The sequence below is a fragment of the Rattus norvegicus genome, chromosome 7, assembly GCF_036323735.1.
Source record: "Rattus norvegicus strain BN/NHsdMcwi chromosome 7, GRCr8, whole genome shotgun sequence".
In the NCBI taxonomy this organism is placed as follows: Eukaryota; Metazoa; Chordata; class Mammalia; order Rodentia; family Muridae; genus Rattus; species Rattus norvegicus.
In genome coordinates this window covers 135,705,688-135,732,234 of record NC_086025.1, presented here as the reverse complement: position 1 = coordinate 135,732,234, position 26,547 = coordinate 135,705,688, and the positions used below count along the sequence as shown (strand labels likewise).

The following is a 26,547-nucleotide window of genomic DNA, read 5'->3' as shown; positions in this document are numbered from 1 at the left end:
CCCTGAACTGACAGCAATCCTTCTGTCTCGGCCTCTGGAGTGCTGGAATTTCAGGTGTGTACCACCACACCCAGCCCAGTCTGGTTACTCATAGTCATGTTTGTACAGGCACTGAGCTAGAGGAGGGGAACATCAAAGTTGGGAATTTGACAAAAGAGGCCTAAAACTTCAGAAAGGGGTTAGGGTACGGCTCAGCCGCAGAGCACTTGCCTAGCATGACTAGTACCCTAGTTCCATTCCAGCACAGGAGGAGCTGAGAGGAACCTACTCCAGGAAAATGTGATTCATTTCACAGCCGCCCTCTTCACAGCCTCCAGAGATCTCGAGGGATCTCCCTCTCCCTTTGTCAGGAGTTCATCAGACTGCACCCCAAGAATATGAAAGCCCCAAGTCTTCTGTCTTCTCCCAGTATTCTTTTTTCCTCCACAAATTCCATTTGTCCTCAAAGTCCTCTCTCTCTCTCTCTCTCTCTCTCTCTCTCCTCACAAAAAGTCCAGTGCTGGGCATTGTAGCACACATTTCTGATCCCACCATTGAGAAGGCAGGAGGCTCTCTGAGAGTTCAAGACCAGCCTGATCTACATATTGTGTTCCAGGACAGCCAGAGCTGTCTATATAGAGAGATGGTTTAGCCTAACTTAGTGGATAAAGATACTTGCCACCAAGCCTGATGCCCTGAGTGTTACTCCTGGAAGACAACAGACTCTTGGAAGTGGTCCTCTGACCTCTGCGTGTACAGAGGGACACACGTTAAATAAAACATAAAGGAAGGCATGAACTGAGCAAAAACTGAATAAGGGTGCAAACCTTTACTCCCAGCGCTTGGGAGGAAAAGGCAGGAAGATTTTTGTGTTCTAAGCCAGCCTGGTCTACACAGTAAGTTCCGGGGCAGCCAGGGCTACATAGTGAGAAACAAAATGATCATTAGTAACTAACTTCCAAACCAAATGAGTCCAAGCTTTCGATGAATTAAGAAACTATTTGCTAAAAATGGGGCCCAAATCTTTAGTCCTGTAACCAAATAGATAACAATGTCAAGTGAAATCTCAAAGCACAGCCCTGATTAATAGTGACACAGGGAACCAGACTCCTTCTGTTCTAAGACTCCACTATCTTCAACATGTGAGGTTTTCTTCATGGTGCCAGGGCTAGAACCTGGAACCCTGCTCATGCTAGGCAAGAGCTTTACCACTGAGCTACATCCCTAGCACTCTTTGGAGATAGTGTTTCACTAAGTTACCCAGGCTGGACCTGACTTGCTAGGCAGCACAGTGAGACTCTGGGTTGTTTAGCCTTCTGCCTTAGTCTCGCAGTGCCTGCAATTATAGATCTGGCTAATAGATGGCTAATAAGGTCCTCTGTAGCAAGTCCAGAAGCAAAGACTATGGAAAAAAAATGTCTCTCAAAATGTGTTCTGTGTTTCTTGGTTTCTGTTTTTAATTTTTAAGAATAATTTTATCTATCACTTAGGTGTATGGGTATTTTCTCTGCATGTTTGTTTACTCTGTGTGTGTGTGTGTGTGTGTGTGTGTGTGTGAGCACACACGTGCACGTGTGTGAATTCAAGTAGCATGGGTATACTGTTACATGTAGAGGTCAGAAGACGACTTTCAACATCTCTCTCTCTCTCTCTCTCTCTCTCTCTCTCCTTAAGAATTATTATATATAAGTATACTGTAGCTGTTGTCAGACACACCAGAAGAGGGCACCAGATCTCATTACAGATGGTTGTGAGCCACCATGTGGTTGCTGGGAATTGAACTCAGGACCTCTGGAAGAGCAGTTGGGGCTCTTAACCGCTGAGCCATCTCTCCAGCCCTCAGCATCTCTTGGATGTCTCTGCTATGCTAGCTGGCCTGTGAGGATCAAGGCAACTCTCTGTGTCCATGACCATCTTGACAGAGATGCTGCATGCCGTATCATCCTCCTTTTCCAAATGGCCCCAGGGACTGTGCTCAGATTACTAAGTTTCTTTAACACATGCTTTAACCCGATGTGGCATCTCGCCAGACTGTTTTGTTGAGATGAGGGCTCCTGCAGTTAAAACTGGCTCCCAAACTGGGTATGTAGCTAAGAATGATCCTGAAGGCTCGATACTCCTGCCTCCGGTTCCAAGTTGATTATGGGTGTATGCTCCATTTTATGCCATACTGGGTGTCAAGCCCAGCACCTCTGCGTTTTTGTTTTCGTTTTGTTATGATGCATATGTTAAGTTCAAGGGAATGTGCTATTTGGAGTTCCTCTCTAGGCTCCAGTGAGCATCACCCAGTCCCATTTCTGAATCTTGGCTTCATCCTGGAGTAAGCTTTTTCTTCCTGGTCCCCATCTTGACAAACTAAATCAAACATATCCTTCAGTGTCCGTATTTATCCTTTTAGTGAAACATATGGAACATCCGGCATAGCACAAACACGTACTTGTTGAATGACGGGGCTTCCCTTTTGCCTCGTGCCTTCACTAAGCACATAAGAGCTCAGTGAATATTTATCCCCTGACTAACACTGCTTCTTACAACAACAGAATTTAAAGCCACATTAATACTGTGCTGACTACTGGAACTTGAACCCTGATTCTGCCACTTAGCTGGATTAGCCTCATGAATTGCTCAGCTGTCTGAGTGTTGCCCTCATTATATGTAAAGTGGGGATGATAATAGGGCATACGTTGTGGCTGTTTAAGAACACTGTAAGCATCACAAACATGGACGTCATTATTGCTTTCAGTTCTACCTGAGACTGAGAATTTTACAGCCTTCCATTCTGAATGCAGACAAAATAAACAACATTTGAGACTTGAGTCTTTGGACAGGCTTCACTCTTAGCTAACCCAGGACCTTGAGCCAGCTCCCTATCCAGCAGCTTGTGCCCTAACTCATAAATCCTGACTAATGACACAGACATGTCATCTTAATGTTTGTGCAGCCCAGTGACTTAATGCTTGGAGATCTTCAAATGAAAGGCACCCAAGGACAGCACCAAATACCGTATTCAATCTTAAAAGAAAAAAAAAAAACTACAAAAAAAAAAAAATGGTAAAGAAAGGGGTGCCAGAGCCTACTGCAGCAGATAATTAGAATGGACGTAGCCAGGAAGAGGACAGCCATCTTTCCAATGTAATTATTTATTTGTGAGACAGGGTCTCCTGTGTAACCTGAGTCCGAATTGAAATCTCCAGGAGCCCCCAGCCTCTGAATTTTCAATTGCTAGAATTACAGGTGTGTGGCACTGTATCTCACTTAATCCATTAATATAGAGACAGGGAAAAGAACTATGAACTCTTCCACGGTTGGAGGCCACCAACAACGATGAGGACCATCCAAGTCCTTAAGTGACTTGGGATGTGGGAACAGTGTGAATCTTTCACCTATTAAAAAAAAAAAAAACAACAACAAAAAAAACCCTATAGCAACAATACAAGTTGTTAATTAATTTAAGCCAGTTAAAAGGCTTGGGCAAATAAACGTCTCTAAGTAGCTTGTTGTGAGCTGTGGCAGGTCCTGCCAAGCTTTCTTTTCAACCACATGCTTCTCATTCCACAGCCAGGCCACCACTTCAAGCAATGTACCCTAATCCTAGCCGCAGAAAACACTCCAGTGGGAGCACTTGCAACAATGTGTGTGTGTGTGTGTGTGTGTGTGTGTGTGTGTGTGTGTGTGTTATCGGATTCCTTGGCATGGAAATCTTCTCAAGCTGGAACCAAACAGTAAGCTCTGAGACTTTTTTTACAAGATCTGTCAACCCTGAAGTCGGAGCAAGCTAAAAATAAGTAACCACTACCACCACTGAGAGTTTCCCAACCCACAACATGGTGACTGTAGCTCATAGCTTGGAACAGGCCTGGCAGAGTTTTACAGTTTCATAGCCCTGACACTAGAGGGTTCCTTAAGCAAGTTTCTTCTTTTGTAAGTAGAGATAACACTACGACCTATCTTGTAAAGGCGAACAAGAAGGCTGTGCTGGAAGCGTTCCGCCCCACCGAAAAGAGCTGTGCAGAACGCGTTAAAGCCATCAACTCTCCCACTAAGCATGCTACGAACCAGCAGCCACCACTAAATCAGCATGCCCTTTCTTGAGGAATCATGGGCCGTGAAGTCCTTTGGAAGCCACACCCTCCTGGACTGCCAAGGAAGTGAGAACTACAACTCCCGGGATGCGACGCTGAGTCCACCACCGCCCCCGCCCTCTTTCCCGCCCCTCTTGCACAGCCTCCTGGGAGGTGTAGTTCTAGAGGCAGAAAATTGAGCGGCGTCGGATTACAGAAAAACCACAGGCCCCAGAAGGTCTGGCGTCACTCTTCCCCTCCCCTCCAGTAGTCGGAGTGCTGTTTTTGTTGTTGGTGAAAGGTGAGGGGAACAGCTGATCCGTCTGTGGGGTAAGAAACTTGGCCTAACTGAGGGTGGGCTTACGCGGGGATGGTCAGCCCTCTGCTCAGCCTGCGAAAGGCTAATCCGAGAGAACTGTAGAAGAGGACGGTAGGAGCGTTTAGGTTTTAATACTTTACGCGCTGAGGAAGCCTCCTTCACGTTTCGGGTTTGTTGGTTTCAAGGGGGCCTTCTGGGGGTAGCCCGCGTTGTCCTCACTTTCTTGTAAAGCTCGATCCGTTTATGGAAGCTTGAAGGGACTGAAATATTTGCTTAATCTTCTCCAGGCAAGTCTTTGCCCTCACAGACCTTCTCTCTCTCACCCAAAACCAAAGATCCGAAGGCCTTTACTACGCTGAATCCCTGAGGGGGAAACTTCCAACTTGTGGAACGCTAAAACACTGAGGGCCCTACAGTGAAGAGGACACACACACTCTCTCTCTCACACACACACACAGAGAACATTTGAACATCAGCATCTGACCACATACACTTTAGGTGCCCAGGTCTTTCAGTTCTGGAGAATGTCTGCAGCTGTTACGGATTTTCTTTGTGGGGAAGGAGAGGTTCGGGGTTCTCAACGTTAGAACTTTGGAGACAGATCTCACTCTACCCTAAGGAGAGTTATATTTGAAGAAAACACGGAGTAGCTGTAATGGGGGATTTTTCAGAGATAGAAATAATACATTGAAATAATAGCTCCAGTCCAGTCTCTTTTCGACGGAGAAATTGTTTCCTATTGCATTGCTGGCCCATCTTTCCATCTCCACGGAGTGTCTAATTTCTTTTAAAGTTCCTCCCCCACTGCCTCAGCCTGGTGTGGGTTTGTGATGTTTGGGGGCGTGCATATGTCGAGTGGTGATGGCTGATTGGACACATCGGCTGCTGCAGCTGACACAGGAAGCAGATGTGTGGGCTAGAGGGAAGAGGGCTGCCTCTCGGCTCTGGATTGAAGTGTATTTTTTTTTTTTTTGAGTTAATATACAGTGAGTTTCATTATGACATCTCAAACATGTACATCATACTTTGTTCTTATTCATCTCTGAGTAGTACTGTTTTGATTATTTTTTTTAATTTCTGTGTGTGGGTGCGCACAAGGTAGGTAGGTGTACAGAAGTCAGAGCACAACTTGGGGAAGTCAGTTTTCTCCTCCCACCATGTGAGTTGGTGGCAGGCACCTTTTATCCCCCCAGATATCCAACCCCCCAGAACTCTTGATTGTTGTTGTTGTTATTATTATTATTATTATTATTATTATTATTATTATCTATTTTCCAATTAATTCTCCCTAGCTAACTCCATTTTATCTCTGTATCTTCTGCCACTAACCCAAGCATAGGGCAGGATTTGGACCCTTAGAATTGAGGCTAAGGGGAGCCAACAAGAATGGAGACAGGTTAATAGGGCTGGCTTAGCACTCAAACAGATCACTAGGTTTCTAGCTCTGCTCCTGGCAAGATGTGGGGGAAAAAATGTTCCTTGTTGAACTCTCTGCCTTTTCTCAACACTGATGCACATTTCCCCTTCTCAGGGCCTCTTACCCTGTTTCCAACCTGTTCCCTGCCTAAGGGTGGGGCTTTCCTGGCTCCAAGCCCCCACATTCCATCTCTCCACACCACCACCTTCCTGCGGAATATTTCACTCCACCCTTGAACTACCACCTCCACAATTTTTGATTTCCTGGAATAGAAGCTGAGGGACAGAACCTGTCTATCCTATTATCCTCTCTCTCCTTCTCTAGTTCTTGGAGGAAAGCCAGAGTGTGCCTCCTTCTGCTTCCCTAGGGTTAACTGGGATAAACAATTCACACATAGGTGCAGCGAGAGCAGAGCAGCCGGGATTAGCTTGTTGGCCCCCAAACCATATCCCCCCTCTGGAGACTCATCATCATCATCACCAGTGATGAGTTATTGTTTTGGAACTCTTACCCGGGTAGAGTAGGTTCAGCAAGCTTAGGCATGTGTAAGGGAGGCCTGCTCAAACTGAGAGGCCCACACTTCCATTGGATTTTGAGTTCTAGAGCCAGAGGGTAGAGGGGATCGCATGGGGAAACTGAGAGAATCTGGGATTCCCAAGGATGTTGAGAGATGAAAGGGAGAGACAGAGATGGGCAGAGACCGAGATACTGGGTCAGTGGGGCAATGAAAAGGATTAGAAATTACACAAGCGAGGGAGGGGCCCGTAAACCAAAGAGGGTACAACCCCGACAGGGTAGGAAGTTGACTCGAAAGGCGACACCTACGCCCCAGGAATTAAAAATTCCCACAACCTTAGGGTCTGGGAACCTGTGTAGTGACAGGGACCATGAGTAGGTGCACTCGGGCCAAGGGAAGGAAGCAGTGGAAAGACTTAAGTCTATCAACCCTTTCTTTCCTAGGGCATCCGGCATCTTGAGGACACGATGGAAGAATCATCACTAAGCCGGGCACCATCCCGGGGTGGAGTCAGCTTCCTGAACGTGGCCCGGACCTACGTCCCCAACACCAAGGTGGAATGTCACTACACTCTGCCTCCGGGCACCACGCCCAGCGCCAGCGACTGGATTGGCATTTTTAAGGTATCCCTAGACCCTCTTCTGGTTCAAACTTACGGGACACAGGTTGGTTAAAATATGAGGAGGGACGAGGTCCTTAGATTCTCAGGTCGATAGGGAGAAAGATGACACGGGGCTGCCGTCCGTATGGTACAGAGTTCACCTCTCTATCTTTGCCCCTCTCTCTCCTGATAGTATACCGCCCTCCAGCCTCACCTGACTCTTAGCGCCCTTGGTACCGTGTGTTCATAACTCTGCCATCGTGCCTTGCTCTCTCAGGTGGAAGCTGCCTGTGTTCGGGATTATCACACATTTGTGTGGTCTTCAGTGCCAGAAACTACAACGGATGGCTCCCCCACCCACGCCAGTGTCCAATTCCAAGGTATAGAGAAAGATGGAGGACCCAAGCAAGTGGTGGTTGGGGGATGATGGTGGTTTGGGGGATGGTGGTGGGCTAAGGACCATAAAAAGTGAACGCATAGAACTCTTTACTGCCAGGTCTAACGCTACTCCAAGTGTCATCTCAAGGAGGCTAGGGCTGGAAGATAACTTGAATCCAGGCTATCAATGCTGGCCTAGGCAACATGGCAGACCCTGTCTTCAAAAGGGGGGAAAAAGACTTTGTGAGACGGCATCCAACAGTTCAGCAGATTATTGTAGGGTCAGCATTGGGGACTTAGAGGACACTACAGAAAGATGGACAGCAAAAGAGGGACTCCCAGTATGGGACAAGGAAAAGTGTGTGGTAATAGCAGTCTGAGAGACCTGGACAAATCTCAGCTCCCTGATTTACAAGCTGTTTGACATTGAGCAGGTGAGTTAGAACAGGGTCCCAGCTTATAGGAACAGTGCAGGAATTTCTAAATGATCTGGGAAAGGCTAGTCACGCAGTGCGTGGCGCGTGCCGGCACTCAATGTGTGGCAGCTAGCGTCAGTGTGATGAGGAGGACCAAGCGTGAATAAAGCAGGTGGCCAGGAGGGAAGGAGGAAGAAGCATATGCCAAGGACCAGCCGCAGGGGAGTGGACAGTAGGTAACACGGGTAACACTTTTCCTCCCCTAATAGGAACAGGGACCTGCTAGCACTTGAGAGCCAGAATCATACTGGGTTTCTGGGCTATTCTTCCCACAGCCAGCTACCTGCCCAAACCAGGAGCCCAACTCTACCAGTTCCGGTATGTGAACCGCCAGGGCCGGGTGTGTGGGCAGAGCCCCCCATTCCAGTTCCGAGAGCCAAGGCCCATGGATGAGCTGGTGACCCTGGAGGAGGCTGATGGAGGCTCTGACATCCTGTTGGTTGTCCCTAAGGCCACCGTGCTTCAGGTAAGAAAAGAATAGCAGACTTGTTCCTGGGCCAGGGACACCAAGGACAGCATTGCAAGAGTCCCCTCCTTGCTTCACTTCCCCTCCTCTGTCACCTCAAATGAGGACTTCACTGGGAGCACCAGAGGTCTGCTCTCAAAAGCTTTTACATAGACAGACACAGAACAGGAAAGCAAGCCATCATAGGCCAGTGTAACTGACATTCTAGAACTGAGCCAGCCTTCTGAGAGGGCCCCTGCCTGCCCTAAGTCCTACAGGAGATCCACAGGATGGAGGAAAACCCCCTCAAGGAACACGGGAGGAAGGGAGGCTGAGATCTGCTTCTAATGTGGGTGCAGCAGGGCTCTGAACTGTCCCATTCAGCACCAAAGGTGCTGACTACACACAGCTCTTTGGCGCTATAGGTATGGCTAATCCAGGTTGAGGTACAATCACAAGAAAGAAAACATACTGGATTTCAAACACTTAGTATTTCAACATTTATTTATTTAGATGTGTTTATCTGGGTACACGTATATATGTATATACGTGAGTGCACATGTAACACATGTGGAGTCAGAGACCCACTGGTAGGAGTCGGTTCTCTCATCCTGCTGCATAGGTTTCAAGGATCCAGGGATCAAGCTCATGTTTCCAGGCTTGGTAACAAGTATCATTGTCTAACGAGCCATCTTGCTGGCCCAGCCATGGTGCTTTGAACTGCAGTCCCTCCCTCAGTTACCTTTCCCCACCCAGGTGTGTGTACACGTGTGGATGCAGAGACCAGGGTAGAAACCTCTGGAGGGAGTTAGGGGTGGTGTGAGACACTTGATGTAGCTGTGGGGAACTAAACCTCTGGTCCTCTCCAAGAGCAACTTGACTGCTGAGCTGTTTCTCTGGCCCTCACAGACTTCTTATTAAAGTGGGTACTAGAAAATTCAAACTTAAAACATGTGCCTCATATAAATGTCACTGGGCCAGAGAAGAGTCTCGGGAGCGAAGTCGGCTACGACAGAGAGAGCCTAAGAGAAGTCGAGGGACAGGGATGGACGGGAGGCAGTCCACTCATTCTCCAGATGGGAGGAAGGCTGCTTGGAAGGTGAAAGTTGTAGTTCCTCAGAGATGTGGACAAGCCCCTGCTCTCCTCATAAATACGTGGAGCACCACAAAAGGAATCTGTTCACACCTGAGAAAGAGCACAGGCTGCTACCCAGCGTTCTGTTTTTACATTGTGTACTCTCATTTAAGCCTCACAGACGAGGAGCTTAGTGCTTTGGCTTGTTAAAACTGTATCGCAGATTTACTGAAATCTGTCTGACTCAGAGATAGAGTAAACTTAGAGGAGGCCCCTTGTCACTGTGCCCTGACAGAGGAAGGAGCCAGGCCTGGGCTGAAAGGTGATTGAGGGCTGGCAGTTAAGAGCTGGGCCATGCTGACTCTGTTTCTCTACCCCAAGGTGCATCTGAAATAGTGCCTCACGCGCGCACACACTCTCCCCCTTCTCCTGCCCTTGTAGAACCAGCTGGATGAGAGCCAGCAGGAGCGGAATGACCTGATGCAGCTGAAGCTGCAGTTGGAGGATCAGGTGACAGAGCTGAGGAGCCGAGTGCAGGAGCTGGAAGCAGCTCTGGCCACGGCCAGACAGGAGCATTCAGAGCTCACCGAGCAATACAAGGTGGGAGTCAGAGCCGGTATGGGGTGGGGCCTAGACCCAGCAAGAGGAGAAAGGAAAGATGTCAGTGGAGTTTTAAGATGGTCCTTGTATCAAGGAAATAGGCTTGAGGGTAACAGGTGAGACTAAACTTCGGATGATAAGAGCATGGTGCATCCCAGTTTGTAATAAGACCCAGTTCTCTGCACCCAGGAACACTGGCATAATGCCACATCCCAGACAACAGCCCTCCACTCAGCTTTTCCAAGGAAGGTGGCAGGACAGAGGCGGAGCATGAATGTTAAGCCCGAGTCTGCCCTGACCCTCTGTCTTTCTTGGTGGAACCTTGATTCCAGGGTCTCTCCCGGTCCCATGGGGAGCTCTCAGAAGAAAGGGACATCCTGAGCCAGCAACAGGGAGAGCATGTGGCCCGTATCCTGGAGTTAGAGGATGACATCCAGACCATGAGTGACAAAGTGCTGATGAAGGAGGTGGAGCTGGACAGGTAGGGAATCTCCCCGGCCTGAGGGTGGCCTCTGCTCCCCAAGGCCTCCACTCCACTCCCTGCTTCAGACGGGTGTACCTGCTATCTGGCCCTTCACGGTCGCGTACAGGGTATTCTGGTGACTAGGGATTTCCTACCGCCAGCTCTCATACGTCTCTATGATGCTGTTCTAGGCCTTCAGGAAGGTCAGTTGCTGTTTATTATTGTGTGGTGGAAGCTAAGCAGAGCTGGAGATGAAATATCTAGAAGAGATTGGATAGAACACTCAATGCAAGATAAAAAGCAGCTGAGTCAAAAGCATCACTCGAGTCTAGAAAGAAACATAGAGTCGTTCGTGATGTATAGTCACATAAATAAGGAGATATATACATACATACATATATGTGTGTATATACATATATATATATATACATACACACATGTATGTATGTATGTATGTATGTATTTAAAGCACAGGAAAAGGGGTTGGGGATTTAGCTCAGTGGTAGAGCGATTGCCTAGCAAGCACAAGGCCCTGGGTTCGGTCCCCAGCTCCGAAAAAAAGAAAAAAGAAAAAAAAAATAAAGCACAGGAAAAGCATTAGGTTCTTTTTTTGCTATTGGGAATGCTCAGTGTCATAGCTCAGTGGTAGGATCACTTTTGAGTGTGTATAAGGCCCTACCTAGCTTCAGTCCCAGCACTATAAAAAAAAAGAGACAGAAATATTGGAGCTGGTGATCCAAGAGTACAAGAAAATCTCTCCCTTAAGAAAAGGTATAAATCACAGGAATCTTTTGTTTTTGTTTTTTAAACAGAACCTCTGGCTACCCTGGAACTCACTGTATAGATCAGACTAGCCTCAAACTCACAGAGATCCTCCTGCCCCTTCCTCCCAAATGCTGGGACTAAAGGCCTGTACCACCATGCCTGGCTAAATCACAGAATCTCAACACTGAGAGTGACATTAAGGAATTTCAGAGAGAGCCACTCTTGGCCCAGCTTCTTTCAGTAACAAACATCTATCACTTCTGTGTCTGTTGTACAGAGCCAAGATCTTTCTGTTGGGAAAACAGAGACAGGAAGATATAATCTTAAACTACAGAAATCTTTGCAAGAAAAAGAGATGTTTTACCGGCGTCTCAGGGTAGAAAGCAAGGTGATCCAAGGGGTTGCTCCATACTGTACTGGGCTTGGCCCGGGTCATGTAAGATGTCCGTGTTGTCAGACTATGTGTCACATGCCTCGTCTAGCCTGCCTACCACCTGTTGTTACAGGATTTGGTGCCCGACGATCAGACAAAAGAAATTCAAATGTCAGTGTCTGTTAGATAAGGTTTTCTCGAGCTCCATGCACATCCCTGCACACACTTGCCTGCAGCCTCCTCTGCGTCTGCCACTTTGGTCGATAGTGACTGCCCACTGTCACAGAAAGGTTAGATCTCATCTTGTAATTGAGTGGAAACGGGGGCCACTGGTAGGACATCCTGTGCTCAAAAAGGAAAGAAGCCTGACGCAGTGTCACACGCCTTCAATCCCAGCACTCCGGGGGCAGAGGCAGGGGGATCTCTGAGTTGGAGGTCGGCCTGGGGCACAGAGTGAGTTCCAAGACAGCCAGGGATACACAGAGAAACCAATCCTGCCTCGATAAGTGACAACCACCACCACCACCACCACCACAACAGGAAAGGAAAGCAGTTGGCGAATGTGCTCTGGAAGAGTGTGGGCCAGCGGTCTGAGTATCCCGCCTGACACTGTCATCTCATCCGCAGGGTTAGAGACATGGTGAAGGCCCTGACACGGGAACAAGAGAAACTCCTGGGGCAGCTGAAGGAATTCCAGGCAGACAAGGAGCAGAGTGAGGTAAGAGATTCCAAGTGGGTTTGCTTTCTCAGTTATGCAGCTAGGGAGTGTCAGGTCTCTTCTGAATGCTGGGCACACACGAGGGCTAGCTGTAAAGGAGACCCTGTGTCCCCCTGCCCCAGTGTGCAGTCCCTACCCATATCACAAGCAGTCACAGCATAACGTCCCAAGAGAAGCCCAATGCAGTCTCACAGGGTCCAGAAAGGTGGGAAAGAGCACCTCTGTTAAGAGAAGACCAATAATGCTGGCATAAGAGGAGCCCTTGATCTGCCAGCCAGTCTAGCCAGTTAGCAGGTAAAGCAATTGTGGAAGACACCCAAGACCAACTTCTGCTCCACACGGGCTCATGCAGGCACGCTCGAGCACACACACACACACACACACACACACACACACACACACACACGCACACACACACATGCGCGCACGCACACACGCACGCACACACACACACACATACACAGGCACACACAAATGCAAAGGCTATCAGGAGGAGGAAGTAAGAGGTAAGAGGCAGGCATGATGGTATGCTTGGTGCTCTGTTCCAGCTCTCAGGAGGTTGACGGAGGATTTTTTACTTCAAAGCTAGCCTCAGCTGACACCATGTCAGTAGGTAGGAAAGAAGGAAGGAATTCAAACCTTAAACCACACTTTGAGTCATGGACAAGTAAGTGGTAAATGACACCCATTTTTAAACTGTCCACCTTACAGCTTTGATTTGCTTTTCAATTTGATAGAAAAGACAAAAGAAATTTAATTCTGAATTAACCTATGGTACACATTAGTGGATTGGTGCACACATTTAATTCTGAATTAACCTAAAGCACACACACATCAGTGGATTGGTGCTCTTCAGTGTACTCACTTGTGTGCTGACAGACTTCTTAAAACAGTTTTTAATAATTTAGAGCAAGTTCAGAGCTGAGATTGCAGTTCATTGTTGAACAAGGCAAAAAAAATGAATGAATTCAAGTTAAATATTTGCAGAACCTTCAATGGCTTTCTCAGAACCCTGGGCTTCTCTAGAAAACTGCTCAGCAGTGAAGAAGGGAATTTGAGCAAAGTGTGATGGTACTATAATTCCAGCACTGGAGAGGCTGAGGCAGGAGAATTGCCACAAGTTTGAGGTTCTGGTCTATATAGCAAGATCCTATCTTAAAAAATATAGAAGAATACAAACGTGTGGGTTACGTAGAACAAAGAAAGGTGCAAGGGGCAGCTCAAGGGAGCTCGTGCAGAATTGAGACGGGTGCAGATCATCTGCAGTGGAACCTGTTCTCTTCAGCAGTGAGAGATGCCGGTGAATGTCAGGTAGAGATACACATGCTTACAGAACTGTACTGAGAGCTGCGTGATGGTGGGTGGCACAAACCTTTAATCCCACCACTAGGGAGGCAGAGGCAGGCAGATCTTTGTAAGTCGAGGCCAGCCTGGTCTACAGAGCAAGTTCCAGGACATAGAAACCCTGTCTACAGAAAACCAAAAACCAGTTATACTGAGAAGCACTGCCTGCCTGATCCTGTTCTCTGAGTAACTGGTTATGGCACCATCCAGTCATTCCACAGGAACAGCCATGCCCGAACTAACATGGCTGTCTGTGGCAGTAATAGAAAAGAGAAGATAGCTGTGACCAGGGTGGAGAATGGAAAAGCTGTTGCTTTTTTCTATGAACTGCGGAGGAGAAAAGACAGCCAAGAATAGCACCCAAGTGTGAACTGAGAAGTTCTGTCAGTACAGGAGACATGAATGACAAAAGTCTCAGGAAAGGCTAGGCACGGTGGTGTGCACCTGTGATCTCAGCATTAGGGACAGCAGCAGGTGGAGAACTGCACGGCTAAAGCCAGTCTGGACTAGCTACATAGTACAACCCTACTGCAGGGGAGGGAACAGAGAGACAGAGCCTTGGGAGAGGAGAAGAGAGGAGGTGAGTGGTGCAATAGTCTCAGCTTTAGGGGCCATCCAGACTGTTTTGACTTAGAGGAAAAGTAACTGGGAAAGCAGAGTTGCCTTAATTTACGACCCCAGGCTGGGAGGCAGGACAGAAGTGAGCGCTTCCACTTGTGCTGAATCTAAGAAACAGCCCTCTAGACACCTGGCTGAACAGCAGCCGGCCCCTGGCTGTCCCAACACTCACCCCTGATCTCCACCTGCTTTCTATTTCCTTCAGGCTGAGTTACAAACGGTGCGAGAGGAGAACTGCCACTTAAATACAGAGCTGCAGGAGGCCAAGGGCCGGCAAGAAGAGCAAGGTGCTCAGGTCCAGCGACTGAAGGACAAGGTGGCCCACATGAAGGACACCCTGGGCCAAACCCAGCAGAAAGTGGTGAGTGAAGGCCTGTAGGTGGTAGGAAGCTGTGAGAGTTCCAAGTAATCTAGATGAATTTGGGAATGTAGAGAAGAAGCAAAGTTGGCTAAAGTGAGCAGCACGACCCTGATGAGGGCTCCTTGGCTCACATGCGGTTGCCTGAGGGGTCTGATTGTCTGTCTTCTTTGGAGGCCGAGCTGGAGCCTCTGAAAGAGCAGCTCCGAGGGGTCCAGGAACTTGCAGCCTCAAGCCAACAGAAAGCGGCCCTTCTTGGGGAGGAGTTGGCCAGTGCAGCAGGAGCTAGAGACCGAACCATAGCTGAGCTACACCGCAGCCGACTGGAGGTGGCTGAAGTCAATGGCCGACTGGCTGAGCTCAGCCTGCACATGAAGGAGGAAAAATGCCAATGGAGCAAGGAGCGGACAGGGCTGCTGCAGAGCATGGAGGTAGAGGTGACCCTCCCTGTCTGGGATTCCGAACTGTAAGTTGGTGCTCTGGGAGGAGAGAAGAGTGGGTGAGATCCTAGGGACTTAAGGAGAGGTGCACACTTTGCTTTCCAGGCATGAACCGGCCCCAACAAGTCCCGGTTCTGATCACCAACATCCCTAGTTACCATCCTTGGTATAGGGACACGTGCTGTCATGGTAGTGATCCCCACTCTCAAGCGGCTCGGAAGTGAGGGAATTGGTCAGAAACAAGTTGGTCCCCCAGACATAAAAGAAAGATCCAGTGAGGGTGATGCTGTTTTCATGGCTCCCTTGCCACTTCGCCTCCTCCCTCCCATCTCCCCTCACATCTCTAGGCTGAGAAGGATAAGATCCTGAAGCTAAGTGCAGAGATCCTCCGACTGGAGAAGACAGTGCAGGAGGAGAGGAGCCAGAGCCACATGTTCAAGACCGAGCTGGCCCGAGAAAAGGATTCTAGCCTGGTGAGGCACCTACCTGCTTGGGTTTAGACCCATGTCCTGATGTACTAGTGCCCACTGCCTCTCGACTCTGAGTACTGTGTGCTGACTGCCTACTTCACAGCTCTGTGGATTTGAACGTGCACCTCTGGGCCTGGCGGGATGAGACACCAGAGTACAGGGTGGCTTTCTGTATTGCAGAGCCTCTTCACCCCAGCATAAGGTAGTTAGCTAGGGCCACATTTGAGAGATAGAGGTTAGGACTTTGGCCTGAGGCCCTGGGGCCAAGACAAGGGCCTTGTGGAAGAAACATTGGGTATGGAGCAAGAAAGGACATAGCTGCAGGCTCCAGGTTCCATTACCTTTTTCCCTCAGGTGCAGTTATCAGAGAGTAAGCGGGAGCTCACAGAGCTGCGGTCAGCCCTCCGAGTACTTCAGAAGGAGAAGGAGCAGTTGCAGACAGAGAAACAGGTGAGAGTCACCTGTTGCCATAGGTGCGACCCTGGATGCCAAAGCTTGGGGGCTCAAAATTCTGTATCATCTTGGTAAAATCTTGGATCAGAGACCAGTGTCTTTTTGAGGACACAAAGGCTGAAAGAGGGCCCTGACCCTTCTTAGAAACTGACTTTGTGCAGGGGAGGAGCACCAGAAGGGAACGAGGCACAGGGTAGAGGAGAGAGAACTACCCGTCAGGGGCCAGCCTCGTAGGACTCCACCAAGTGAAGGCCCAGCAAGCAGCAAGGCTGGTGTCTGCAGACTTCAGGACCTGCTTGTTCTACCCAACTGCAGGAGCTGCTGGAGTACATGAGGAAACTGGAGGCCCGCCTGGAAAAGGTGGCAGATGAGAAGTGGAACGAAGACGCTGCCACAGAGGATGAGGAAGCCACTGCTGGGCTGAGTCTGTGCCCCCAGTCTTGGGGCAGCTCTTCCCTCCCCCTCTCTGATGCTCTTTGAAGCTGACCCTTCCCGTTCCCTGGGCCCTCTGTAGCTGGAACGGTCGGTCTCCTCAGATTCCCATGGCTGATCTTCCTTCTCTATCTGTCTTCCCTCTCATAGGCTGCCCTGCAGCTCTGACAGACTCGGAGGATGAGTCCCCAGAAGACATGAGGCTCCCCTCCTACGGCTTGTGTGAGCGTGGAAACACAAGCTCCTCTCCTCCTGGACCTCGGGAGTCTTCTTCTCTTGTTGTTATCAACCAGCCAGCACCCATTGCTCCCCAGCTCTCAGGGCCAGGGGAGGCCAGCAGCTCAGACTCAGTGAGTACTGAGAGCCCATGTGGAAGTAGTAAGCAGTGGTAGGGTCACACTTGAACCACGGAGAAAGCCTGTACCACATAGCACATACTCTGGGCTGGAGGAGGCAGGCCTAGCTAGGTGTGATTCAGGCCTTCAGACTCACGCTCAGACTACACAGTGAAATCTTGTCTCACCTAAAACCCAGGCCAGTGCAATAGCCCAGATGCTCCCAGCCCCCGTCCTGTCCCCCTCTCCCTGCCCTACCTCACCGTCCCTGGGAAAGCTCTGTTCTGCTTCTCTCTTCCTGCCACTCTGCTGCCCGGGACCAGCCTTAGCTCCTCCACCCTTACCTTCTACTTCCCCACCTCAGACCCATCTCAGTCCTCCCCATCTCTTCCTTCTCAGGAGGCTGAAGATGAGAAGTCAGTCTTGATGGCAGCTGTGCAGAGTGGTGGTGAGGAAGCCAACCTTCTGCTTCCTGAGCTCGGCAGTACCTTCTATGATGTGGCCAGGTGAGGGCAGCACAAAGAGGGGAGGAGGGCAGTACCCAAGCAGCCACCTTGCCTTGCTCCCAAGTCCCCCTTCTTGGCTCAGCCAAGAGAAGGTACCAGTGTGTTGACAGGAATGTTGGCTACCTCCACAAACCCCAGGTGGCTTCATGTTCTCTCTCCCTGCCTTTGACTGGCTTCTGTGTTGTTCTAGCTTCATCTTCCGTGGAGCCCAAATTGCCCTGCTTCCCCTCTCTCCTGCCCCTTCCCCCTCCCCAACCACCAGGTAGGTACCTAGGTCTTCAGGGAGGAAGAAGGTGACCAAAGCCTCAGGGATGGAGACTGAGAGAGACGCCACCCAGAGCATCTGTCTGGCTGTGCTAAAGATGTTGCCCTCCCTGACTTCCTGGGAAACTCTGGGAGGAGAACCTGAAGTGTGGGCAGGCACCAGGTGGTGCGTGGCTCTTTAGTCCTAGTCAGCCAGCCAGGCAGAGCCTCAGAGAAAGGAGCATCTTCACCTGGCCCCCACCTCTGCCTGGAGTGAGTGGGCCAGGGGCAGAAAGGGCCAATGCTGTCGTCTCTCTGCTAGAGCAGGAAAATGAAGAGCAATGTCAGACTCGTTTTCAGCCTCATTAGGCAGCAGACGGAGACAGAGGGAGGAGAGCGGAGACTGGGGGATGGGTTCCATACCATAGACACCAGCAGGGATGCGGCTTGTGAAGAGAGGACACGGGCATCTGGAGCAGAAGAATACCATAGGCCAGGCTTGAACAGAGAATGACCAGGATGGCACATTAGACACAGGAACCACATGGGTCTCATTCCCTGAGGTCCCTAGGTCAAGGACACTGCAGAAGCTGGGCACTGTGGTGAGACCCTCTATTAGAAATAAGAATAAAGGCAGCAGAGAACCCTGACCCTGTCTGTCTTTCCTCACCTCTTTTTAGTGGCTTTGCAGTGAGTTCTCTGTCAGAGGCCAGCACTGGGGTCCCAGCCATCCCTGCCTGGAAGGAGTGTCCTATCTGTAAGGAGCGCTTCCCTGCTGAGAGTGACAAGGATGCCCTGGAGGACCACATGGATGGACATTTCTTTTTCAGCACCCAGGACCCTTTCACCTTTGAGTGATCTCACCCTTCCCTCGTATGTAGACACACGTACACACAGACAGTTATGCAGTTTGGTCTCATACCTTTTTTTTTAATCACACCAGGCTTTATAACGTTCTGTTTCTACAGACCATGCCTGCATCCCGCTTTCATCCCAAGCCTTACAACTCTGTCTCCATCCTGATCTCTTTGTTCCAGGCAGCAATCTGTCTTGGAAACCCAGTGACTGAGTTTACTCTCTGAAAAATAGTTCAGAGGAGCCGGGATGGAGATGGCTTTTCCCTTGTGGGAGTAGAATTATTTACTGATAGCTCAAGTGTGTATACACACACACATACACACACCACTCCTTCTGATGCCCCAAAGCCAACTCCTGGGGTACCCTCCCCTCTCTTGTTCAGACTTTGTTTATTATTCAAGTTTTCTCTGGGGCCTGCATGGAGGCAGCAGCATGGGCTTCATGACCTCATCAGGTCTTTCCTGATGAGGAAAGACCTACCCTGGTTCTTTCTGACTCCCAACTCCAGTCTTTCCCACAACCTTAGGCCATAAGTTTGAAAGATTCTTTTGTATTTTTAAGGGTTCCTATACCATCTCCTGCCACCCCACACCGAAGTCCTCAAGCAGAAAAGAAAATGTATTTGTGCCTTCTGTGAGGGATAGGGGGACAAGGGATCCCAGGTGTCCCCATTTCCCAGCCCCTCACCCTCTCCAGGCCCCCACAGCAATAAGAACTTCCTCTCTCCCTTAAACTCCCCTCTTATTTGTAGTTTGGACAAATATATTTATATGATATGTGTAACTGTTGTCATGACATTTTCTTATCAAGAGGCATTGCTACAGAAAAGAAGGGCTTCAAATTCCTAGTCCCATTGGGAGGGAGGGGGCAAGGGAGGGAGGGGGTAATAGGTAGGTACCAGGCCTCTGGTGTGCCAGCCACCTGAGGCCACAGCTGGCCTGGAGCACACTTTTAAGGAAGGAGCAGACTGCTGGTGGGATGGGAAGGGACATGCAGGGACCATCAGCTTCCATGGCCCTCCTTGCTCCACCCTACTCCCACCAAGAGCACATACCTTTGGGTTCTGCCAAGTGAGGTGTGCTCTAAGCTCCCTACTACCCTTGTTTATATCCCGCACAGCCCCATACACTCCTGACTCTACAGTCAGAGCAACACAGCCATCTGTCCCAACCAGTTGTCTGGGTGACATAGACATCCACAGCAGCATAGAGCATATATTAAGGACCTGTGTGCTCACCAATGCTCTGTGCCCTGGCAGGCGTACACCTATAGCTCTCATTCTCTGTCCCAAAACACCCTCCTCAGCACCTTGCAACCCTTCAGATTCACTACTGGACCACCCCCACAATCCCTGTCTTCACCTGAAACTAACCCATCCACCACCACCCCTTCCTACTGCACCTGGATGACATCTTACATCCCTCCTCCTTCCCTCACGTCTGTCTCCTAGCAACCCCATCTCATTCCCTGAATCCTTTCCAAGGAAATTGGAGATAATGGATCTCTCTCCTCTCTCCATCTCAACCTCTCTTTATTGATCCTCCTTTAATGAAAGTTAATTATAACAATGATTTAATTAATAGAATCCCTCTCTTCCTTTATTGCTTCCCGTATTAAGACTATTAATAAATACGAGCTGGGCTGACAGAGGCATCCATCACCCGCCCAGGGCTCCCCCCATCCCTCCTTTTCCCCTCCCCTCTCCCCCTCCCTCTCTTGGCCTATAAACTTGCCGGGGTAGTGGGGGTTAATCAGAGAGGAATTATGAGCCAACATCCCCAGCAGGAGGTGCATTTAATGAAATCACTTGTGATTTATGACTGGGGGAGGTTGGGAGGGAAGAATCTGGGACCGATACTTTCTGGCTTCCTGGAGGTTCGTTCCCCCTAGAGCAAAGGGAGAAACAGGGATTCCAGGGCAAGGCACCTGCTCCCTCAGCCCTCCATCTCACACAAAAGCCACATTGCCAACCAAACCAGGCCATTGGTACTTAGAGGCTCTGGTGAGGACCACACTGTGGGCTTTGTTCCTCCTCTCCCAGGCATGGGCCCTTCTCAACCTTTGCCATCTCCTCAGCTTCGTCCTGATTCACCCTCCCACAGCAGGTCCAAGCATCTTCCTCCAAGAAGCAACCCCTCCTCCACCCCCTAACTTGACACCAAGCTCTTCCACGGCTCCGGCTCCGTTTTAATTTGGATCCATGTGTCTCTTCCTGTGCCCTGTATGTGTGTTCACACTGGGACTTCTGCAGGTGCTTGGAGCAGGGAGGGGGACGGCTGGCCTTCAGATCCAGTTCTGAGCCTACATATTGTGTGGTGTTTGGAACTCACCCTGTCACATCTCCGTTCTGAAATGGATGTGTCCTTATCTTCGCTTTGTGGTATCTGTGCAGAAGCTGAGAGAACCGAAGGTCCTGGAGTGAAAGGCAGAGTCAGGTGAAGTGGCAGCCAACACTCCTGTCAGTATTTGTCCTCAAACGATGAGCCCAGTCCCCACTGAGTACCTTGTGGCTGCCCCCCTATCTACAGGAACTTGAAGTGTGGATGGCCTGGGGTGCCAGGGCAGGGTCTTCTTCACTAGCTGTTCCCAGTGTGCTTTTCCACCTCCCATCCTGCCCTGGAAAACCTAGTGCTACAGTAGAACAGAACCATTTACCAGAAGCGTGCAGTTTTCGAGCGACTCTGAGCAGCTGCTTTTCTATCCACCCAAAGGGTGCTTTCAAACCCACCTGAATTCTCAGGGTGCTGAACAAGGAGATAGAGCATGTATGGCATTTTCATAAACGCTCACTCTGCCAGCTGCACATGCCTGGAACCCCAGTAGCTGGGAAATAGACAATTTCAAATCCTGTTTCAAAAGGCCAAGGGCTGGTTAGGTGTGATGACATTTGCGAGGTCCAGGCTAGCATAACTGCAAAGTGAGACCCCATCTTTGAAGAAAAGAGGAAGTGGGCAACGAAGGGGCTTGGTACAGAGAACCCAGTAGTGCAGACTTTGCCTGGGCAAGCCCTGGTCAAACCAGCACTGCACACAAACCAAAGCTCGTTATCATGTGTACAAGGTTTTCATCTCTCTGGAAGGAACATGAAGGCGTACACCCTGTGGCTCCAAAATCTAATAAAGAAACTGGCACAGAGGTTGATTCCTCGACATTGTAAAATATTGTCTTGGGGGGAGGAAAACGACTTCATAAATACAAAATAATATATAAAGAATAAAGTGAGCATCACACTGAACTTACAAACCAGTTCCCTTTCCTTTTGTTTTCTTTTTTTTTTTTTCAGATTTTTTTCAAGACCAGGTTTCTCTGTGTAGCCCTGACTGTTTTGGGGGACTTGCTCTGTAGACCAGACTGGCCTCAAACTCACAGAACCTCCTGCCTCTGTCTCTCAAGTGCTGGGATTAAAGGCATATGCCACCACATCTCTCTGTCCCTCTCCCTCTCCCCCGTCCCCTTCCTCCTCCCCCTCCCCCTCCCACTCTCTCTTCCCCTCCCTCCATTCATCTCTCCCTCTCTCTCAAATGTGTATGAGTGGTTTTCCTGAATGGCTGCTCTTCCAGTGGACCCAGGTTCAATTCCCATGGTGGTTAAAAAAGAAGAAGGTGGGGGGAACTTGCATAAAATGAAAGCCAGACGGTCAGGAACAGAATGGAAAATGTCAACCTGGAAGGGAGAGGTGAGTGTACAGTGATGGAGATGATGGGAAAGAACCAGAGAGAGATAAGAAGCTACTCAGGAAATGTGGGAAAGGGAAGATCCAGCAGAAGAAGGATCAACACCAAGGCCAGGAAAATGACCACTGGAAGCCACTGGACTAACAGCCGGGACACAGACTGCTGAGACAGATGGCCCTAGGGTGGCAGTGGCTGCATTGCTGGCTTCACAGCCCCTGCAATAGGTACAGAGCTCTGACCTGTGGGGACTGGGAATATATCCAGACCGCCAGCAAAATGACTCAGCAATTTAAAGCACTTGCTGCCATGCCTGAACGACCCTGAGGAGTCACACAGTTGAAGGAAGGGAACGGACTCCAGTAAGATGTCCTCTGACATCCAGAACTGCACCATGGCACACGCACACACGTATATACATATAGAATACATGAAATTTTAATGTGATAAGATAAACAAAGGCCTCCGAACTGAAGTATGAGAAAAAACAGGAGCTGGGCAGTGGAGTCTCACACCTTTAATCTCAGCACTTGGGAGGCAGAGGCAGAGTCAGGCATATCTCTGGGTTTGAGGCCTATATAGTGAGTTCCAGGACAGCCAGAAAGCCAAAAAACAAACAAACAAACAAACAAACAAACAACAACAAAAAGCAAGAAAGAAAAACAAAACAAAACAAAAAAAAACCCAAAGGAGTAGAAATCAAAATGTTTAGAATTCCAACATCAGAGAGTCTCCTGCCAACAGGGTGTGGAACTAATTTTCTTTGAGATAGGGTCTGGCTATGTTTAGCCAGGCTGGCCTTAGACTCCTGAGATCAAGTAATCCTCCTGCCTCAACTCTCTCTAGGAGCTAGGACTATAGGCACCACCAAGCCTAAAAGCTGGAGTGATTTAAAGTCCTGCTCTGTTCACTAGGGAAGCCAGGAGCCACAATTACTACATTACTGAATGTTTGAACTATAGCCAGTCCACACGGACATGCTGTGTGTGTGTGAGTATATAACAGATCTCAAAGACTCTGATACTTTAAAATTATTAATGTCTCAAAATGTTACATTGATTTCAGGCTGAACTGATACATTTTAGGAGGACACATTCAAACCACAGCTGTAATCATTCATGTCTGGGGATCATAGCTGGAGTGGATAAACAAATATTACTCTGGATTATCTTTACTTTTTAAATGAGGCCATTAGGAAATGTTACATTGTGTATACGACCACAGCTAAGTTTCTTCTGTGCAGCACTAGCCTAAGATCCATTACAAAATAGGACCCTTCAGGGTTGGGGATTTAGCTCAGTGGTAGAGCACTTGCCTAGCAAGCGCAGGGCCCTGGGTTTGGTCCTCAGCTCCGGAAAAGAAAAAAAAAAAAAAAAAGAAAGAAAGAAAAAGAAAAGAAAAACTATTCACTGACAAAATAGGACCCTTACAGTCAGGACATGGTTGGACTTCCCTGTGTCCCCAAATTATCATCATCTTTCTTAGCGGGAAGACAAATACATGGAATTCCCAAGACTACAGTCTTTCTTTTGTTCTTTGTTTTCTTCTTCCTCTTTCTTTCTTTCTTTCTTTCTTTCTTTCTTTCTTTCCTTCCTTCCTTCCTTCTTTCTTTCTTTCTTTCTTTCTTTCTTTCGTGTGTGTGTGTGTGTGTGTGTGTGTGTGTGTGTGCCCATTTTGTGTGTATTGAGGCCCCAGAGCAGGATGCAAGGTGTCCTTATCAACTGCCAACTGCCAACTTGTTGCCTTGAAACAGGGTCTCTCACTGACCCATACACTATGTTGGTGAGGCTGGCTAACCAGTGAGCTCTCCAGATTTGCCTGTTTTCATTCATGCATGCATAGGCATGCACAGCCTTTTACTTGGGGCTAGGGATTCAAATTCAGGTCTTTGTGCTTGCAAATACTCTTGTCTCTGCCTCCCTGAGGACTGAAGTCCTCACGTTTTATGTAGTACTATAGATAAAAATCAGGGTTTCTTGCATACTGGACAACTGAGCTTCATCCTAAGCTGGAAGACTTCAGTCTTGATGTACCCCTGAGCCACATTATCCCAACCCCTACAATCAGTGCAGATTTCCATCCATGATGTGCTGTCTCCAAGGTTCTTCTGGTCACTGAGACTTTTCTTTTTTCCTCTTGTTACTCAGGCAAGACCAAAAATGTCTTAATTCACAAAGGTGAGTTTTAGCTAAACTGTGGTGGCACACACAGTAATCCTAGCTACTCAGAAATCTGACTGAGGCAAGAAGATTGTGAAATAATTTAGTGAAGACCTATATCAAAATAAAGGAAGCACAAAGGAGTAGTGTTGGAGGGCTGCCCAATGGTATGAATGTCTTACACATCCCAAATACCATAATACACACACACACACACACACACACACACACACACACACGAGAACATACATCACACACATACATGTATTTACATGCACACATTCACCACATAAACATGAACACAGACTACACACACATGAATACATATGCATGAATACACATGTACTCGTGCATACACTCATATATACATACATGCATGAACTCACTGGCGCACACACAGGAACACACATGTGTGTACACACATGAACACACATGCATTCACCCACATACTTATGTACACATACATGCATGAACTCACACTCACACACACGCAGGAACACACATGTGTGTACACACATGAACACATATGCACACAAGCACAAGTACACGCACATGTAATGGTGTTTTCCTGGCTTACAGATCAGAACTGGCCCTACAACCCTACATTTAGGAAACATGTTCTCCCTGTTTCCTACATTTCCACCCCTTTTCCTCTTTGCTTTTCCTCCTACCCGTAACTGTGGAAATTTCCCACACTGGTAGAAACAAGTTCTAGTAACGCCCCAATTCCTGAAGCCCAGACTGTCCAGATTCTGATTCGCCCCCGACACCTAATGTCTCCCCTAGCAGGAAGACAAATGCCTGGAGTGCAAAAAGCTTCATTTTCTTTGCTTGTTACAGTTTTATATTTTAGACAGATCTCAGTAAATACATGGATCCACACACTCACACACATACATGAACACACATGCACACATACACCACACACATGAACATACACGAGCACACACACCACACACACATGAAATGCAATGCATGTAAACACCCACACACATACACACAGGAACAGACACGTGTGCACACACTCACAAAAACACACATGCAGGCTGGCCTGGCACTCACTCTGTGGTGCTCTAGATGACTTTGAAATCCCCCTGCCTCAGCCTTTCAAGCACTAACTAGGCTTCTAGGTATGTGTCACCACACTTCTCTCAGATTGCATTCTTTTTTCTTTTCTTTTTTTTTTTTTCTATTTTTCGGAGCTGGGGACCAAACCCCAGGGCCTTGCGCTTGCTAGGCAAGCGCTCTACCACTGAGCTAAATCCCCAACCTCTCAGGTTGCATTCTTATGCACTCCTGTAGCCCAGATAGGACATACTTCCTAATCACCTGACCTCAGTAAGACATTGCTGGATCTAAGCCCTGCAAACGCAGATAAAGCCTCCTTGTTGGGGTCCAGTTCACAGCCCTTGCTTTGTAATTCCCCGTTTCCCACTTTGTCCCTTCACTCAGCAGATTGAGAGGATTAAGGAAAGCTGCAGAGTAGACTCCATTCTGTTTAAAAAGACTCACAGAACCTCCAAACCAGAGGCTGCTCCTGAAGAATCCCCAGCCTCCCATTTGGTGTAGACATTCCTTGGACTAATCCCTCCTTGGTAGTCATCCACCCTCTGTTTAAACTTCCACGGGGCCATTCGCTGGCTCACTTGATGAGCAAAAAGACCCTGTAGACACAGCAAAGAAGGGCAGACACGGATCAGACCATTAAAGAAGCCTACATTTTAACAAAATCACAGAAGTGACTATAAGGTGTACGTGGTGTGTGTCGGCTGAGGCTACCACAGGCCGAGGAATGACAATCGCAAGTTATTCATGCCCAATCAAGGGAGGCTGTAATACCCAAATCCCCCCAAATTGCATAGCTCTTTCCTGTTCATTTCAAGGAACACGGAACAAGATGCTTCCACACTAAATCCAATTGCTCTCAAGGAGGGCATTTCCACAGCAGCTTTAAAACTCCAGGAACATGGAAGAGGCTACCGTGAAGATGACTGAATTGCAGTGCTCTCATGGGGGAAATGGGACCCACGGCAAGATCCTCTCCACTCGGGTCTGTATCAGGGAATGATCTCTGGAGACCTTAAATACATACAAGGACTGTCCTACTGGTGATTCCCAAACCTGCCTTGGAAAGCTGTACATATCTCTATCCTAAGGGTTTCTCCAATGTCTTTCTAGCTATTTTTCTCTCCATCACTTCTGTGTGGGCTGAATCAATGGCTCTGCTTCCAGAATCCCTCCAAGCATTTTGGTTCTTAATATTCTTGGAGACATTTTTTCTGTCTGTCTGTCTGTCTGTCTGTCTGTCTGTCTGTCTGTCGGTCTGTCGGTCTGTCTGCCTCTCTCTCTCTCTCTCTCTCTCTCTCTCTCTCTCTCTCTCTCTCTCTCTCTCTCTGTCATTGTTCTCAATTTTCTTGGTTGATTTCCATTTTTCTATCTCTGGCCTTGCTTTCTCCCCAGCTGCCGCAAAGCC

General features: G+C 48.6%; 1 protein-coding gene across 6 annotated transcripts; it reads left to right on the top strand.

Moving 5' to 3' along the window:
• The first annotated feature begins 4,190 nt into the window (after positions 1 to 4,190).
• On the top strand, positions 4,191 to 19,027 carry Calcoco1 (calcium binding and coiled coil domain 1). Of its 6 annotated transcripts, none has more exons than XM_039078406.2 (16): positions 4,213 to 4,370; positions 6,737 to 6,916; positions 7,172 to 7,274; positions 8,024 to 8,214; positions 9,710 to 9,868; positions 10,201 to 10,349; positions 12,097 to 12,187; positions 14,355 to 14,510; positions 14,684 to 14,938; positions 15,295 to 15,420; positions 15,772 to 15,867; positions 16,186 to 16,294; positions 16,453 to 16,652; positions 17,037 to 17,143; positions 17,334 to 17,405; positions 18,067 to 19,027. In XM_039078406.2, exons 2-16 carry the CDS (start codon positions 6,761 to 6,763, stop codon positions 18,242 to 18,244), a joined length of 2,148 nt encoding a protein of 715 aa, XP_038934334.1. In that variant the 5' UTR covers positions 4,213 to 4,370; positions 6,737 to 6,760; the 3' UTR covers positions 18,245 to 19,027. The 6 variants fall into 6 exon arrangements, with proteins under 6 accessions (XP_063119061.1, XP_038934334.1, NP_631929.2 ...); XM_063262990.1 differs by having other exon boundaries at positions 4,324 to 4,341; XM_039078407.2 differs by having other exon boundaries at positions 4,364 to 4,528.
• The last annotated feature ends 7,520 nt before the right edge of the window (positions 19,028 to 26,547 follow it).

Bases quoted from the DNA above. Each gene is read 5' to 3' on its own strand.
- Calcoco1 (XM_039078406.2), top strand. From the start codon at position 6,761: ATGGAAGAATCATCACTAAGCCGGGCACCATCCCGGGGTGGAGTCAGC. The intron at 6,917-7,171 runs GTATCCCTAGAC...TTGCTCTCTCAG, and splicing joins ACTGGATTGGCATTTTTAAG to GTGGAAGCTGCCTGTGTTCG. The intron at 12,188-14,354 runs GTAAGAGATTCC...TATTTCCTTCAG, and splicing joins CAGACAAGGAGCAGAGTGAG to GCTGAGTTACAAACGGTGCG.